Below are 17,947 nucleotides of genomic sequence, written 5' to 3'. Positions count from 1 at the left end.
TGTGTGTGTGTGTGTGTATCTGCTGGAAGAAACGAAGCCCAGATATGCAGAGTCTGTGTAAACACAACAACATATGCATGAACAGACACAGATGTCATGCTGAAGTGCAAACTAAGGTTAGAAGAGAGCACCCTCCAGTGGAGAAATAGTGAGTTGCACATATTAATGAAATGAAATACAACTGAATTTAGGAAGAACAAAGAATTCACCGATTGCTTCCCATGGGGGAAGTAAGATAGACTGATGTGCTGTGTGGATGGAAAGATACACGACATGGAGAAAAGTATTAGTCACATGTCTTAATGATTGAATTCCAGTTTCTCATTCAGCCCCTTCACTCCAGTGTATTATATCACATCTGGCCCCTCGCCCCCCCAATGTACAACATCCGTCCCTTTGCCCTCCAGTGTATAACCTTCAGCCCCTCGACCACAGTGTACAACCTTCGGCCCCTCACCCCCAGTGTATAACATGCGGCCTCTTGCCATGCCGTCTACCTTTACTAACATGTAACAGAACGATCGGTGGTGCAGAGATCACATACCAGCACAGTCCCATAATAGGAGCCACCAGAGTAACAAATCCGTTCATGATGTTCCTCGTCCTAAATCTCCCCATCACCTGTGAGTGATATTATTAGAAGTTGAACAAACCCCAGCAACTCAGCTATGAAATAGAGACCCCGTAACATTACAGAGCGGGGGGGCCAAGTGCTGAGGAGCAGAGGGCAGAAAAGTCACTAACGCTCTGCAGAGTCCAGACCTAGTCTGGTATACCATCAGAACAAACACAGCACCCCCACTGGGAGCTTCATGGCCGAGCACAATGGTGCGCGTCGGATGGAGTGATGTAAAACTGACACCACTGGACTCTGGAGGAGACGTGATCTGTGCGGTGATGGATCACACTTCTCTATCCGGCATCTGATGGATGAGTCTGGTTTTGGTGATTCCAGGAGAATGTTACCCCCTGACTGCATTGTGCCCACTGTACAGATCGTGGAGGAGGATAATGCTATGGGATTGTTATCAGGGGTCGGCCACGGCCTCTTAGTTCCAGTGAAGGGAAATCTTAATCCTTCTGCACAAGACATTGTGGACACATGTAGCCTCCAGCTTGGTGGGATCAGTTTGGGGGAAGATCCTTTATGTTCCTCATGACTGTGCTCAGTGCACATGCTCCATACAGACATGGAGGGGGAATTTGATGGAAGAACATGAGCGGCCACACAGAGCACGATACAACACCTATAACAGAGATTGTGACGTCACAAATGCTCTTCTGGATGAATGGGCAAAAATTCCCAAAGATGCCTCCAAAATTTTGAAGAAATCCTTCTCAGAAGAGCGGGAGCTGTTATACCTGCAGAGGGGCAACTCCATATTATGTCTATGGATGTAGGAGAGGAGGTGAGAAAAGCCCCTGTGGGTGAGATGGGGGGGGGGGGCACATGCTTTTCTCCATATACTGTATACAGTATGTTGGATACAATAGCAAAGATTAAAAAAAAATTGTTTTCAATACCTTGTAGTTTTTTTTTTTCTTAGTTTTGCTCCGATAAATTTACATAGGTATATAAGATTGCTAAAATTCAACCTTGTCCCAGAATGGTAAGATGACTGCGCCTTAAAGCGGTTCATGAACTGAAGCAGAATGGATTTGAAATTCTGAATTTATTTTTTTTTTCTGGGAAAGATCTTTTTCCTGTAGAGTGGCCTCTCTCGACCCAATGCTCCATGACTCAAGACCTACCCCATGAATCCTGGGTGCAAGATTAACCCATTACCATCCGCACACTGAATTTTGACACTCAGGGACCCCGAGGAGATGACAAACAATTGATCACTGCGTCTGTCTTCTCTTTTGCCGGCTTCAAAGTGCTCAATGTAGTTAAACCGAAGCATCGGCAATATTCATGATTCTAATCATCCCGTTCTTGCAAAAAAAATAAATACATATAAATCACTATAAAATATAAGAAAAAAAAGAAAAATATTACCCCTATGATGCAAAATACAAAAAAATATATAAATTATGGAGGCATAAGATAATTTTGATAATTTTCATTGAATGTAATGAAGAGATGTTCAAAAATGTGAGTAGCCCCGAAATGTTAGCAGTGTCTCACCTCGTGCTGGCAGATCGATGGCTGAAACTGCTTTTCTCGGCCTTTTCGCGATGCACTTTTGAGTGGAGCTTTTTAGTCGTAGATGATGTTTTTTCCAGGTATTCTGGGAAGAACAATACATTGTTACCTATTAAGTAATTGTTGTGAAACTAAAAAAATAAAAACTACGGGGTACAGGGAGTTGTGAGATTAGAAAAAAAAATTTAGAAACAGAGCCACCCTTGTCCATGGTTTGTATCTATTCTTGCAGCTCAATTATATTCACTTCAAGGAGGTATGTCATCAGAACATAATCTACTGTAGAAATCAGGATTTCATGTTACATTTATTTTTTTATTTTCAAATCATTATTTATAGTAAGAGAGAAAACTCAAATCTTGGAATTTTCACACTGGTTACTAGGCCTAGTGTTAGGCTCCTACTTCTTGTTCTTCACATGGACATTAGCAGCAATAGACAGACTCAGACCCTATTAATTTGTACAGAAAAGCATGCTCTAATCTGGCAAGAGTCACTGTACAGGAGGAGGAGGTGAGCTGTGACATCACTTATTGTGAATGGTGGATCCTGTGTTGTCTACTGTATATAGAGGTGTCATCAGTCATTGTACAGGGGGAGGTCAGGAGGTGAGCTGTGACATCACCTATTGTGAATAGTGGATTCTGTTTTATCTACTGTATATAGAGGTGTCATCAGTCATTGTACAGGAGGAGGTGAGCTGTGATATCATCTATTGTGAGTGGTGGATACTGTAATATCTACTGTATATAGAGAGGTTATCAGTCATTCTACAGGAGGAGGTGAGCTGTGACAGCTATTGTGAGTGGTGGATCCAGTGTTATCTACTTTCATAGTTTCATTATCATTAATGACAATTACAAACAAAAAATCTTCTGTACAGAATAGTATGTATGAGACTAGTACAAGTCCCAGCGGCCAGTGTGAAATTGCAATATTTCTAATTGTTTTTTAAATATAGATAGTGAATTAAAATAATAATAAAATGCAAGTCATACATTTTTCATAAAAACTAAAATTAAACAATAGGTCACGTCTTACTGACGCATCAGGTCCAAGATATGTATTTAGGGGCTAACTATTGAGCATATGAGACGATGAGCATAAACTAATCTCCGCCAGGCTCAGACGACCTATGAACATATAAATCTAAAGCAGAAAAAGCCAAAAAGTCAGCGGACGTGTACTGCGCTGAGACCATTACCTTCCTTCACTTTGTGCCTGCTTTTCTCAATAGAGCCCTTCGCTTGCTCTGGGGACCAGCACAAGTCGGTATATACAGGTCGGGCATGTTCCTCATCTTCTGGAGGATTCTTTGTATTTACTTGGAAGTTTTTCTCAGCTAGACCAGTAATGTGAGAAATATCTGATGCTGCCACCATTTGTAGAGGTGAGTCGGGAGAACGGGAAGAGACGGTAGTCAAGCACAGATTCGGAGAATCAAGTCTGTTACACTCTAGCTCAACCCTCCTGCCCAGGTCCTTTGCCGTGGTCCATATTGCGTGCAGCCGCTCTTGGTGGGTTGTGTGTGAGGGCAATGCATCATTCGGCCCTTTATAGGAGTCAATGTCCTCGATCTCGACATCTTGGCTTGTGGTGGGAACAGGAGCCAAGCCTTGTAGTTGGGGCAGTTTGGAATAATTCTCCTTAGACAAGGTCTCTGTTTGCTTTTTTTCAGAATTTGTACTGTTATAAATATAGAAAATAATACAAAAACAGGTATATTTCCATTTTCTATCTGGCTTACTAGACAAACAGACTCGAGAGACAAAAGTAGGGTTCTTTGATGAGACTTACCCTTGTTTTTACCATTAAAAATACCAAAATATGAATCTCATTCCCCCCCATTCAATAATGCCCCATGAGCCATATCAGAAATGGGCACTAAAAGGGCACGGATCCCATAAAGAAGGCAATCTTAAAAGGGATTCTCCTAGAATTAACATATATTCATAGGATGAATGCTGGGGGGATTCAACCATTGGGAACCGTGCGAACAAGGGTCCCAAAGTCCTTTGTGTGAATGGAGCAGTAGTGAGCATGTGCAAAAAGTGCTCTATCCACTCTCGCACATGCTCAGCATGGCTTAATTCAAAGTAGGACTATGGACCTCCCATTCTCCATATCAATGGGGGTATCAGCAGCCAGACCACTAGCGATCATACCTTCAACATCTATCCCAAACGTTGCATTCATGATCATCCACTCATCGGCCTATTCAGTAGTATTTATCCTGCTCAATAAATTTATATTGCACACATCATTCGGAGAGAGAAATGGGAGTTACAAAATCAGTGTGAAAAAATATTTGTTACTCCAACAGCTACTCTTACTGTCTCCCACATATGCATGCTCATTTTGGCTGAGTGTGCATGTGTTTACAGTGAATAGAGCAGAGATAACCTCTGGATGCCAGGTTTTCGCCTGACATAAAACTGCCTAAACAATCTGCCTGCTCAATAAACGGCAGATCTTTGTATATCCTTTAAAGGGCAAAAAGAAGGGAGCCCATTGGTATGGTTAGGCAGAATGGCTAGCGGCTAGCCTGATCGCAGAGGCCGGCTTTATATTATAATGCAGCTTATACCTTGCTCCATCTTCGTCTCTCATCAAGTTGTCGCAAGTCACATTCAGCCACTCTGTGAGGTTTTTCCTGACATCCGGCACATCCTGCAAGTCAACGTCATTGATAGCAACATTAATAAAGCTTTATGAGGAATCACACAAAAACGGAGATTAGACCTACCGGTAATGTTATTTCCAGGAGTCCATCCTGACAGCACCATGGGGGTTGTCCTTCCATCCTTCCAGGGACAGGAAATGCACGAGAGGTTAAAAGGTCCCCTCCCACACCACACTCCAGTGATTTTTCCAAGTACCACACCAGTATGATGCAATTAAATTTTATTTAGATTTAGTACAAGCATAATGATACCAATACAAATCATAGGGAGGGAACTACCAGTGCTGTCAGGATGGACTCCTGGAAATAACATTACCGGTAGGTCTAATCTCCGTTTTCCAGGACGTCCTATCCTGACAGCACCATGGGGAATACCAAAGTAGGAATTCGCTTAGGGTGGGATTACTGCTTGTAGCACTCTGCGACCGAAGGTCGCCTGGCTAGCTGATAAAGTGTCCAACTTATAGTGTCTACAGAAAGTATTTGGTGTAGACCAGGTGGCGGCCCTGCATATCTGTTCTACTGAGGCACCCGCCCTCTCTGCCCATGAAGTCGCTATCGCTCTGGTGGAATGAGCCCTAAGCCCTTCAGGTACCGGCAAGCCCTCTGCCTCGTACGCCGAGGAGATTATTGTTGTTATCCACCTCGCTAGAGTCTGTGTAGCCGCACTTCTACCTTTATTTTTGCCGCCGTACTGGACAAATAGTTTTGTGTCCTGTTGCCAGTCCCGGGTGACTTCCAGGTAACGGGCGACCGTGCGTCTAACATCCAAAGAATGAAACAATTTTTCTTTATCATTCTTTGGGGCTGGACAAAATGAGGGCAGGATTATTTCTTGGTTTAGATTCTGCGGCGATACTACCTTAGGGAGAAACCTTGGATCTAGTTTGAGCGTTATGTGGTCCTCGAAGATCTGAATGTAGGGATTCTGGATTGAGAGGGCCTGGATCTCACCTAAACGTTTAGCTGAGGTGATAGCTACCAAAAAAGCAGTTTTTTGTGAGAGCTTTGAAATGTCTATTTCTGAAATTGGCTCATAAGGGGGCCTACACAGCGCGTTGAGTACCAGATTTAGGTCCCATGGGGGGACAGTTTTCCTCAATGTGGGTCTTAGCCTCTGGGTGGCTTTAGTAAATCGCGCTATCCAAGGATGGGAGGATAGGGAGAAATTAAAGAAGGTACTCAAGGCTGCTATCTGGACTTTGAGTGTGCTCGGGGTCAGGCCCTTATCGAATCCGGCCTGTAGGAAGTCCAGGATCCGAGGGATATTAGGCCGAGATAGGTCTAGAGGGGCACTACCACTTTCTGTACAGAATCTCTTCCAGATTTTACAATATATCGCTCTTGTCACCGGTTTTCGGCTGGCCTGCAATGTGGAGATCACCTGGTCCGAGAGGCCATTGGACTTTAGGATGTCCCTCTCAGGATCCATGCTGCCAGTTGCAGGCTTCCTGGGTCTGGGTGTAACACTGGACCCTGGGAGAGCAAGTCTGGTATTGTTGGTAGGTGGAGTGGCCCCCTCTGAGCCATCTTTCTGAGGAGGGAAAACCAACTCCGCCTGGGCCAAAAAGGTATGATCAGCATCACCCGAGCTCCTTCCTCCTGGATCTTCCTGAGGACCCTCGGTATTATGGCAATCGGCGGAAACCCGTATAGGAATCCCCTTCCCCAATTCTGGTCCAGGGCGTCGATTTCTTCCGGATGGTCCGCCGGGTTGAGGGAGTAGAACCTCTTCAGCTTGGCATTTTCCCTTGTCGCGAAGAGGTCCAGCTGGGGTGTCCCCCAGCGATGGCAAAGATCCTTGAAGATCTCCTCTTTTAGCTCCCATTCGGTGGTTCGGACTTCTTGTCTGCTTAGATAGTCGGCTATCCTGTTTTGGGAGCCCTCCAGGTGCACTGCTGATAGGGAGCGAGAATTGTTTTCTGCCCAGGTGAGGATGCGAGCTGCTAGCTTCTGAAGTTTCCCGTGCCTTGGGCCCCCCTGGTGGCGTAGGAAGGCTACTGTGGTCACGTTGTCCGACATGATCTTTATATGTTGGTTCTGTAGTCTTGACCCGCTTCTCTTCAGAGTCTCCCAGACTGCTCGCAGCTCTCGGTAGTTTGAGGACTGTAAGCTGATATTCCTGGGCCACGTCCCTTGTAAGAATCTTCCTTCTAGGTGGGCTCCCCATCCTTCCCTGCTGGCATCTGTAGTGATGGTCACGCATGGAGACAGGATCCAAGGAACTCCCCGGCTGATGTTTCTGTTGCTGAACCACCATTTCAGAGATGATCTCAGCGCCGGAGACGGTCGGAACTTCTTGTCCAGCGAGGACTGCCGTCTGTCCCATTTCGTAAGGATCTCCTTTTGTAGGATTCTTGTGTGAGCCTGGCTCCACATGACACAGGGTATGCATGCGGTTAGGGTGCCCAGGACTTCCATCGCGGTCCTTATCGAAATCTGGTGTTGGCCGAACTGCCGCACCTTGTCCATGATGGGCTTCTTCTTCACCTCCGGCAAGAACGAGACCCTTTTTCTGGAGTCTAGCATTACCCCTAGGAATTTTTCTGGGTGCTGGGCCGCAGATCTGATTTTTCTCTGTTTAGTATCCAACCTAGGCTCTCGAGGCTGAAAATTATTGAGCCGAGTTGTTCTTTTAATTCGGACGCTGACCGGGATATTACCAAGAAGTCGTCTAAATAAGGCACGATGATTATGTCTCTTTGTCTTAAGTCTGCCACGACTTCGGCCACCAGTTTTGTGAAAACACGAGGTGCTGATGCCAAGCCGAACGGAAGAGCCTGAAACTGGAAGTGGTAGTGTTTGCCTCTTTTCTCTAGGGCGAAACGCAGGAACCTCTGAGATTGAGGATGGATGGGAACGTGATAATATGCGTTCTTTAAATCTATAGTGCACATGGACGCGTTCTGGTCTATTAGCGGGATGGCGGTTTTCAGGGATTCCATTCGGAACCTTTTGTAACGAATCCATTGATTCAATGGCTTTAAATTTATGATAGTTCGGCTTTCCCCCGATGGTTTTTTTATTGTGAAGAGTGTAGAATAGTGGCCCTGACCTCTCTCTACCTTTGGGACAGGAATTACTACTTCCGTTTTTAACAGGTGTTTTATGTCTGTCCATATAGGGTCTACCATGGCTTCGGAACGGGGTTTTGTAACCACAAATCGTGCTGGAGGGGATCTTGTGAACTCGAGGGTATAGCCCTGGGCAATTGTACTGAGGACCCATGGGTTCTGGGCGATGCGCTGCCATGCCCCTGCAAAGTGTTTTAGGCGCCCCCCTACCGGCATGGCGTCATTACCTTCTGCTCCTGGAAGTTTGTCCGGAGCGAGACGGGGGAGCTCTACTTCTTCCCCCCCTCGAGTACTCCCAGCGAGAAGATTTCCCTTTCCCTCTATATTCCTGCCTCTGGTATGGGCGGGATCTCTGAAAGGGAAATTGCCTTTTTGGTTATTCCTCTGGAAAACCTTTTTTGTCGTCGGAGGCACTCTCTAGAATTTTAACCAAAGCTGGCCCAAATACCTTCCCGCCTGAGAAGGGTATGGAACATAACTTATTTTTAGATTGGTAGTCCCCCGACCAGGTTTTCATCCATATGGCTCGACGGGCCGCGTTGGATAGGGAATTATTCCTGGCCGCAATCCGTACCGATTCTGCAGAAGCATCTGCCAGAAAACCGGTCGCGATTTTCAACAGGGGAATACTCTCAAGGATATCACCCCTAGGGGTTTAATCCTTTAACTGTTGTTCCAAGTGGTCGATCCATAAGTGCATGGATCTAGCGACCGATGTAGCGGCAATATTTGCTTTTATCACTGCCGCTGAGGCCTCCCAAGCTCTTTTTAAGAGCACGTCTGCCTTTTTGTCCATGGGCTCCCTGAGACTGGAAGAATCTTCAAAAGGAATCGAAGTTTTTCTCGACACCTTGGCCACCGGTGAATCGATCTTAGGCACCTCGTCCCAAGTGCTGATGTCCTCCTGGTTAAATGGAAGTCGCAGCTTAAAGTCTCGCGGCACGATCAGTCTTTTCTCCGCATCTTCCCATTCTTCCAGGATCATTGCCCGGATATGGTCATTAACTGGGAAGACCTGACGAATCCTGGTTCTAAGTCCCCCGAACATTGTGTCCTGGATGGATTGCTCTTTCGGGGTTTCCTCGATCTGCATCGTGCTTCTTACTGCCCTGAGCAGCTCTTCCGTGTTTTCTGATGTGAAGAGGTACCTCTTCCCTGTTTCTAGGGGTTCCGAGGTAATCTCGCCCTCTTCCTCCGAGTCCGTGCCCCGTATCTCTTCTTCCGATGATAGGTCGGACTCCCATCTAGGTCTTTTGGACTGGGACCGGCCGGAAGACTGAGTAGGTAGTATTCCGGAGACCGAGGCCTGAACTTCATCTCGGACTACTGCGCGCATCTCTGTGAGAAAGGCTGCCTGCTCGCCTCTGACGATTCGGAGTGTGTAATCTTCGCATAGGGGCTTCTGGAAACAGAGGAGGCGCTCATGAGAGGCAGGAAAACAGGGCGAGCGGTGAGAGGACAGTGGAGGAGGCCTTGTACCTTCCATGCGCTCGGCAGTTTGCTGGCACAGATGGGGCATTTAGGCTTGCCTGATGTCCTGGCTGTTGCTGGCGCTGGTGTCGCTTTATCCTAGAAAGACAGGAGTCCTCCCTTTAAAAAGAAAGCTCCTGTCTCTGGCCATCCTGCCCCTGTGCCCTTTACTCACGGAGGCTGGTTCTGGCTGGTCATTGGTCCTAGTGTCCATGCTGGCGGCGTCTGACAGAAACTTAGGCGTCTGTCACCTCTCAATCTGCCTGGAGCCGGTGCGCTGGTCTCCCGCTTCCCCCCGCTCTTATCCTACCTTGTCTTGCGCAGGAACGCTCCTTCTGCCGCCCTGTGACGCGTCCTCCGTGCCCCGACCGGAAGTCGTCATCCCTGGTCGCCCGGAAGTGACGCGCCGCCGCTGCATTCTGGGCCTCGCGGGAGCCGCGCTGGGGAAGCGGGGATGAGTCCCGGAGCGACGCTCCACGGGACCCCCGGCGGAGAACCCCCCTTAGGGGGGTGCCGCTTACATCGTCCGACCCAGAGGAGTTGGCGGTTAGGACCCCGCACCTCCTGGCCCCGGTAAGATCCTCTCTCTTCCTGTATGCCGCGGCTGCGGCGCTCCCGTGCCTGTCCTTACAGGGACAGGAAAAACACTGGAGTGTGGTGTGGGAGGGGACCTTTTAACCTCTCATGCATTTCCTGTCCCTGGAAGGATGGAAGGACAACCCCCATGGTGCTGTCAGGATAGGACGTCCTGGAAATAGTTTTTCAGATCTTGAAGATTCCAAAATCTATGTTTGCTGCACAAAAAAAAAATTCCACTGCCTGACAGCAAGCAGAGAACTTTAAAAGGTTCAGCATGTGAATCTTAAAATGCATAAAAACCGACAGTGTGGATTCACATAAAAATCCATTCACTTACAGCAAGCAAAGAAAATGAAAATGGTAAGGATTTGAAACAAAATACATTAGAAATCTAGTTTCTGACAGTGTGGATGCAACCAAAAATTGTTTCCCTGATAGCAAGCAGACGCCTTAAAAATGGCCAGGAACTGAAACACAAAGCAAGTCTGCGGCATCTCAAGTACGCATACAATTTTTTATTTTATTTTTTTGATCTTCCATTTTTCCTCCTTTTGTTCCTTTGTTCCAGCAGCCATAACTTTTTAATTTTCTTGCCCAATTAATTTTCCTGCCCATATAGCCATACAATGGCTTGTCTTTTGCGTGTTGTTTTTCTTTATCGTGTTTATTTATTATGTGTTAAATAATATTTTAATAGATCAAACTTATGGATACGGTGATACCAAATATGCTTTTAATTTTTTTAATGTTTATTTTCTAATTGAGAAACGGGGGTTATTTGAATTTTTAAGGGTTTTTTTTTTCTACTGGACTTAAACAAGCCATAATTTGTTAGCTTTTTCTATATACTGCAATAATCGAGAAAGACTACATTTACTTCCCGGTAATGGGGGATCTTCCTGAAACCATGACAGCACCACCTGAGAGAGGGAATCCGTCCTTCAAGGACAGGAAACCTGCGGAATAAAAGGGCATCGGCTTATCCAGCGCATCTGTTGTTCACAGAGAATACGAGGACACTACTTAAGTTATATACACTATTAAAGAACACAATTTTTTCTTCTAAACACTGCGTGAATCCAACACCATGAAGGAAACAAAGTGACCACCCACTACCAGTGATGGGAGGTAATATAAGGGTGCTGTCATGGGTTATGGAAAATCCCATTACAGGTAAGTAAATTTAGTCTTTTCCCATCACCCATGACAGCACCACCTGATAGATTTACAGAGAAAACCTTTAACTTAGGGCCCCGTCACACATAGCAATCTCGCTAGCGAGATCGCTGCTGAGTCACAACTTTTGTGACACAACAGCGATCTCACCAGCGAGATCGCTGTGTGTGACAGCGATCGGCCCCCCTGACAGTATCGCTGATCGCTGCAAGAAACTTCTAGACTTTTTTTTCGTCGCTGATCTCCCGCTGGCCAGCACGCATCGCTGCGTGTGACAGGCGGGAGACCAGCGATCAGCTGTAAAATAATAAAAAAAATAAAAAATATTGTTTTATTCTCACCTTCCGACGTCCTGCGCAGCATTCCCGCCTCTCTCCACGCTCCGTTACCAGTAATCCTTTGCAAGAATGACCGCGAGACTTCGCGATCCCGCGAGAACGGATGTCATCGCGGTCATTCTTGCAAAGAATTACTGGGACCGGAGGGTGGAGAGAGGCGGGAATGATGCGCGGGATGTCAGAAGGTGAGAATAACAATATTTTTTATTTTAATTCTATTTTTTACATGGATCCATGGCATCAGCGCTAACGAACACAGCGATGCCGTGCGCTCGGCGTCACTGTGCTAATCGCTGGTGAAGCTGTCCGTTTGACAGCTCACCAGCGATCACATAGCGACTTACCAGCGATCCTGACACGTTGATATCGTTGTCGGGATCGCTGGTAAGTCGCTATGTGTGACTCCAGCTTTAAAGTGAGACCACCTGTAGAACCCTTCTCCTACGGGAAAGGATCAGCAGAAGATCCCAAATAAAGCCTATAGTCTTTAGAAGGATCATGTAGAAGACCATGTTGTAGTCTTACATATTTCCTCGATAGACATCCGCTTTTCCCACCAAGGAGGTTGACATAGCGCTAGTAGAAAGAGCTTTGAGGTCTCCTGGAACTGCCCTAATATTTGCAGAATAAGCTAACCATACAGTATCTTTAATCCATCCAGCTAGTGTGCTTTTAGAACTTTTTTAGAACCCTGAAACATGGATTTTTGTGATAACTCACCGTAAAATCCTTTTCTCCGAGACAGGGACACAGGTACTGTGGGTGTATGCTACTGCTGCCTGGAGGCTGACACTAAGTGAAAAAAAGAGGTTAGCTCCTCCTCCACCGTATACACCCTCGCCCCGATTGCAGGCGGAAACCAGTTTGGTGCAACAGCAGTAGGAGATCAAAACAAAAATCAGACATCAACCTTAATACAGGTAACATGTCTAGAAAATAACGACACTAATATCATACAGAGAGCATATTAATTAAATAAACAGAAGCCACTTGGCTAACAGGGTGGGTGCTGTGTCCCCCAATGAGCATCTCGGAGAAAAGGATTTTACGGTGAGTTATCAAAAAAATCCATGTTTCTCCTTCGCCTCATTGGGGGACACAAGTACTGTGGGATGTCCTAAAGCACTCCCTGGGTGGGAAGTTGACTCACCGATCCAAGCTGCATGCACCTCCTGTTTAAAGGTGCGCCACCGCTGCTTGGAGAATCCTTCTACCCAGGCTCGCATCCGCTGAAGCCTGAGTATGGATATTGTAATGTTTAGTATACGTGTGCAGGCTGGACCAGGTTTGCTGCCTTGCAAACCTGTTCTGTCGAAGCCTGGTGCCGAAGTGCCCAAGAGGTGCCCACTGCCCGAGTAGAGTGTGCTCTGATCCCTGCTGGAATCGGTGCACCTCTGATGCGGTAGGACTCCTGAATAGCCAAACGAATACACCTGGCTATGGTTGATTTTGTGGCAGAGAGTCCCTTCCTGCAACCTCCAGGGAGCACGAACAGCGCGTCTGACTGACGAAAGGGAGCCGTCCGTGACACGTATCTCCTGAGTGTTCTCACCAGGTCTAATGTATGCAGGGCCTTTTCCACACGGTGTACCGGTGCTGGACAGAAAGAGGGCAAGACAATATCCTCATTAATGTGAAACGAGGAAACAACTTTTGGCAAAAAAGGAGGAGCTGGTCTAAGAACCACCTTGTCTTTGTGAAAGGTCAAAAACGGGGCTCGGCAAGATAACGCTGCCAGCTCAGAGACCCGCCTGATTGATGTTATAGCTACCAGGAACACTACCTTCCAGGAAAAGTATGACAAAGACAAATCCTGTAGTGGCTCAAATGGAGCTTCCTGCAAAACACTTAGGACCAGGTTAAGGTCCCAGGCGTCCATAGGTGCCTTATAGGGAGGTACCAAGTAGGAGACCCCCTGGATGAAAGTCTTTACCTGCAAGTTGGTAGCAATTCTGTGCTGAAAAAGGACGGATAAAGCCGATATCTGTCTCCTGAGAGAACTGGGGGGCCAAGCCTGAGTCTAGGCCAGACTGGAGAAAAGCCAAGATATTAGGATTGGAGAATCTCAGTGGAGAACAACCGTTGCCTCGACACCATGCAAAGAAAATATTCCAGGTGTGGTGGTAAATTCGTGCTGATGCAGGCTTCCGGGCGCTAACCATCGTAGCAACCACTTTGCGCCCAAACCCCGCCTGCGTCAAAATCCAAGATTCAACGGCCAAGCCATCAAACACAGGGCCCCTGAGTTCGGGTGGCAGATTGGCCCCTGAGAAAGTAGATCTGGGCGCACTGGCAGTCGCCATGGCACGTCGACGAGCAGCTGCACTAGATCTGGGTACCACGCCTGATGAGGCCAGTCTGGGGCCAGCAGAATCACCGGCACCCCTTCTGCCTTGATCTTCTTAATGACCCTCGGAAGTAGTGGCAGCGGGGGAAATAGGTATGGGAGGTGAAACGGATTCCAAGGCATACATACACGGTGAATGCCTGCGGGTCCCGGGACCCGGCGACAAATACGGACACCTTAGCGTTCACCCTGGAGGCCATCAGATCCACATCCGGTGTTCCCCACCGTTGGCAAATCTGCTGAAAGACCTCTGGGTGTAGTGCCCATTCCCCGGACGCAAGCCACTGCCGGCTGAGGAAGTCTGCCGTCCAGTTCTCTACTCCCGGGATGTGGACCGCCGATATCACCGAGCGGTTCCTCTCGGCCCAGCGAAGCACGTGCCCTACCTCGAGCATGGTTGTCCTGCTGCAGGTGCCCCCTTGGTGATTTATGTAAGTCACCGCTGTGGCGTTGTCTGACTGAATCCGGACGGGTCGGCCTGCTAGAAGGTGATGAAACCGTTGCAGAGTCAGCCGGATCGCCCGTATCTCCAAGAAGTTGAGCGGCAGACGTGCCTCCTGCGGTGACCACCGTCCCTGGGTCATGTGGTGGTGAAAGTCCGCTCCCCAGCCGAGGAGACTGGCGTCTGTTGTGACCACCAGCCACTGATCTGGGGGAAAGGGCTTCCCCTGAAGGGAGGAACTGATTGTCCACCACTCTAGTGACTGTCTGACCTGAGAGGACAACCCGCACCGATGATCGAACGTGAACAGGTTCTTGTCCCACGATCACAAGAGAGCGTGCTGCAGGGGGCGAAGAAAACTGGGCGAAACTGGGCGAACGGGATCACTTCCATCGCCGCCACCATTTTTCCTAAAATTCTCATGCAGAAACGGATGGTTTGAGGGACTGGTTGGCGCAGCACCCACACTCCCTGCCGGAGGGTTAAGGCCTTGTCTCGAGGGAGAATTACCAACCCTTGGCAAGTGTCGAAGGTCATCCCTAAAAAGGAAATTCTCTGAGCTGGAACAAGGGATGACTTCTTTACATTGACCAACCACCCCAAGCGGGCAAGAGTATCCAGCGTAATGCTGACACTTTCCTCGCATGCCTGCCTTGAAGGGCCCTTGACCAAGAGGTCGTCTAAGTAGGGGAATACGACTATGCCCCGGGAGTGCAAGATGGCCATGGGGACTGCCATTTCCTTCATGAACACTCTGGGGGCAGTGGCTAGCCCGAAGGGCAGCGCTGCAAACTGAAAATGTAGACCGTTGATGGCGAAGCGTAGAAACCTTTGATGAGGAGGAAACATGGGGATAATGTAGATAAGCATCCTGAATATCGATAGAGGCCAAGTACTCTCCCTGCCCCATTGCCGATATGACTGAATGGAGAGACTCCATCTGGAAATTTCTGATCCTGATAAATTTGTTCAGGAGCTTTAGATCCAACATGGGCCTGACAGTCCCGTCCTTTTTGGGGACTGCTAACAGACTGGAATAGAAGCCCTGAGTCTTTTCCTTTTCCGGTACCGGAGTAATGACTCCGTTGTGGCTGAGCAAATCGATGGCTCCTAGTAGAGCCTTTGCCCGGGTATCCACTTTGGGAAGACGGGAAAGAAAAAATCGTCTTGGGGAGTACTTGACAAAGTCTATCTTGTACCCTGTGGACACCAGCTCTCTCACCCATGTGTCGTGTGCGACATTGAGCCAGGCGTGGTGAAACCGGAGTAGGTGGCCGCCTACCTTGCTGGAGCCGCCTGACGAATGGCCCGAGTCATTTGGCTGAAGATCTTTGGGACCTGGATCCCCTCGACCTGGACTGGTTAGTACGCATCCTCCCCAATGGGTTGGCTCTATAGGAGATCTGTCGGTCCCTATTCTGGTTGAGGCGCCCTGACACGGCAGCATTAGCCGCCGTAGTCCACCCGGGGTTGCGAATGACCCGAAAACGCGCCTGAAACTGGTGACGAAACGGCGGTTTGACCTTTTGTTGAGGAAGAAAACCACTCTTGCCTCCTGTGAAGTCGGAGATGAGCTGATCTAACTTCTCTCCGAACAGGCAGCCACACTGGTATGGTAGCGCTGTCAAGGACTTTTTTGAGGCTGAATCAGCCCGCCATGTCCTTAACCATAGCGCACTACTAATGGAGATTGCATTTGCGGCCGCAAGTGCCGCGCAGTTGGCCGCATCTAAAGATGCATTGATCAAGTAGTCCCCCGCCATGGCTATCTGATTTGTGATACTTCAGCTGGTAGGTCTATGTCTTGCAAGGCTCTATTCAATGATTCTGACCAAGAAATCATGGCCTTGGCTACCCATGTTGCTGCGAACGAGGGAGAGAGTGCTGATCCTGATGCCTCAAACACTGAGCGAGCCAAGTTCTCTATGAGACGACCAGTGGGATCCTTAATAGAAGAACCACTAGGTACGGATAGTAGAGTTTTTGTAGCCAAGCGCGATACAGTTGGATCCACCATTGGGGATTCCGTTCACTTTTTACGGAGATCCGGGGCAAAAGGATACTTCGCCTCGAGTGCCTTCTGGCCCGAGAAACGCCTGTCCGGCTGTTCTCTGTGTCGTTGCACTGTCCTCAAATTCAGGGTGAGTGCAAAATACTCTATGGGGACGCTTGAATCGCTTAAATGACACCTTATGGCCCAAAGCCAGAGTGGAATCATCCTCAATCCCCAGAGTCTGGTTGACGGCTTCTATGAGACGGTCAACCGTTTCCTGACCACCCGGCGTATCCATTCAAAGGGTTCGTCCGAGTGGTATTCCGAGTCTTGCTCGCTATCGACTGCTGGTGACGGGGAGCGAGAAGCAGAGCTCACGGATGCCTAGGCACCGGATGGACCGGGAGACGCCGTGCGGGTACGTCTGGAGTGAGAGCGGCCCCTGCAAGCTGGAGGCTCCTGTGCGGTAGAGGACCCCTCTAAGACAGGCGAGCCACTGTCCCTGCCCCTATCTGGGGCCCGAAGGGACTCGATTGCTCTCGTGACGCCATAGATTGCGACACTGATAACGCCCATTCCGGGGGACTTGGTACACTGGGCTCGGTCGTAGGCGAGGGCTCCTGAACGCGTTCGGACTCGCAGGCTTCGCATACTCGCTTGGTCTGCGCCCGCGGAAAAGCGGACCGACAGGAGATGCATGCAGCGTATAAGAATGTATGCGTCTTAGGTTTTCCTGACATGCTGTACCTGTCAGGCATCCACACTGAAAAAACCACCAGGGGAGGGCGCTCTTTGCTTCTATTAGCGTGGCCTCTCTGTGGCTAGGGGCAGCACTTACCCCAGTCCTGTGTCCCCGTGTCCTCAGCGTGCGAGGTGTCGCTTCAATCTGCGTGCCAGCACTGTGGGCAGGCCCCCCGGAAGAAAAAAAAAAGAATACTGGGAGCGATACTTCCTTTTGCGGCCTAGCTTCGGCCTGAAGCCGGGGCCTAAATTTCTTCGGCGTCCGCCCAGGCCTCGGGGGGGGCGGGGCCACCGCGACACCGGGGGCGGGGATTTCCGGCAGCGGCCTAGCGCCGGCTGAAGCCGCGGCCTCGATTTTAACTATCTGCCCGGGAAGGGGGCGGGCGAAATCGCCGGACTCCAGAACCGGATCTGCCGCCGCTGGATGCCCACCTCTGCTGCTGTCCCGGAGAAGCCGCTGCTGCAGCCCTACCTGGCCATCCACCTCTGTCCGCCTCAGGTAGAGGGGAGGGGTGCCATATGCAACAAGGACGGTGCAGGCACCCTAACTCCATCTAACCCCTTCGAGGGGTGAGGAGAAGGACCGGCCGCCGCCTTGCCCCACCGCAGTCTTAGCATTGGTGGGGCAGTGGGGGCCGCACAGACTATGCTTGTGCCTCTGTGCAGCCTAAGGTTTCAATACCCTAGGGTGGACAGGGCTAAATCCGGCCTCATGTCCCATGGTGCGGGAGAGGATACGTGGAGGGACACTCGCACGTGCTCGCCCGTTGTTGGTTTGGGGAGATCGGACCCCTTCAATGTTGTCCGTCGCCCGTATCTCACCTTCGTGGTCTGACAATATTCCATGTTACGGGAGAGGATACGTGGAGGGACATTCGCACGTGCTCGCCTGTTGTTGGTTTGGGGAGTTTGGACCCTTTCAATAGGATCTGTCGCCCCTATCTCATCTTCATGTGAA

General features: G+C 49.0%; 1 protein-coding gene across 1 annotated transcript in view; it reads right to left on the bottom strand.

Moving 5' to 3' along the window:
* Positions 1–17,947, bottom strand: part of CCDC187 (coiled-coil domain containing 187) — a 186,210-nt gene that overhangs the window by 83,626 nt on the left and 84,637 nt on the right. The window contains exons 12-14 of the mRNA XM_073541044.1: positions 4,734–4,816; positions 3,351–3,832; positions 2,129–2,231 (exon numbers count right to left, since the gene is read on the bottom strand). Coding sequence (XP_073397145.1) covers positions 2,129–2,231; positions 3,351–3,832; positions 4,734–4,816 — 668 coding nt within the window. The remainder of the gene's footprint in view (positions 1–2,128; positions 2,232–3,350; positions 3,833–4,733; positions 4,817–17,947) is intronic.

This window comes from Dendrobates tinctorius, unplaced genomic scaffold (assembly GCF_039654945.1).
Source record: "Dendrobates tinctorius isolate UK_male_01 unplaced genomic scaffold, ASM3965494v1 ptg000120l, whole genome shotgun sequence".
Taxonomy (NCBI): domain Eukaryota; kingdom Metazoa; phylum Chordata; class Amphibia; order Anura; family Dendrobatidae; genus Dendrobates; species Dendrobates tinctorius.
Note: the sequence above shows the minus strand (reverse complement) of the source record. Positions and strands in the feature narration are given on the sequence as shown.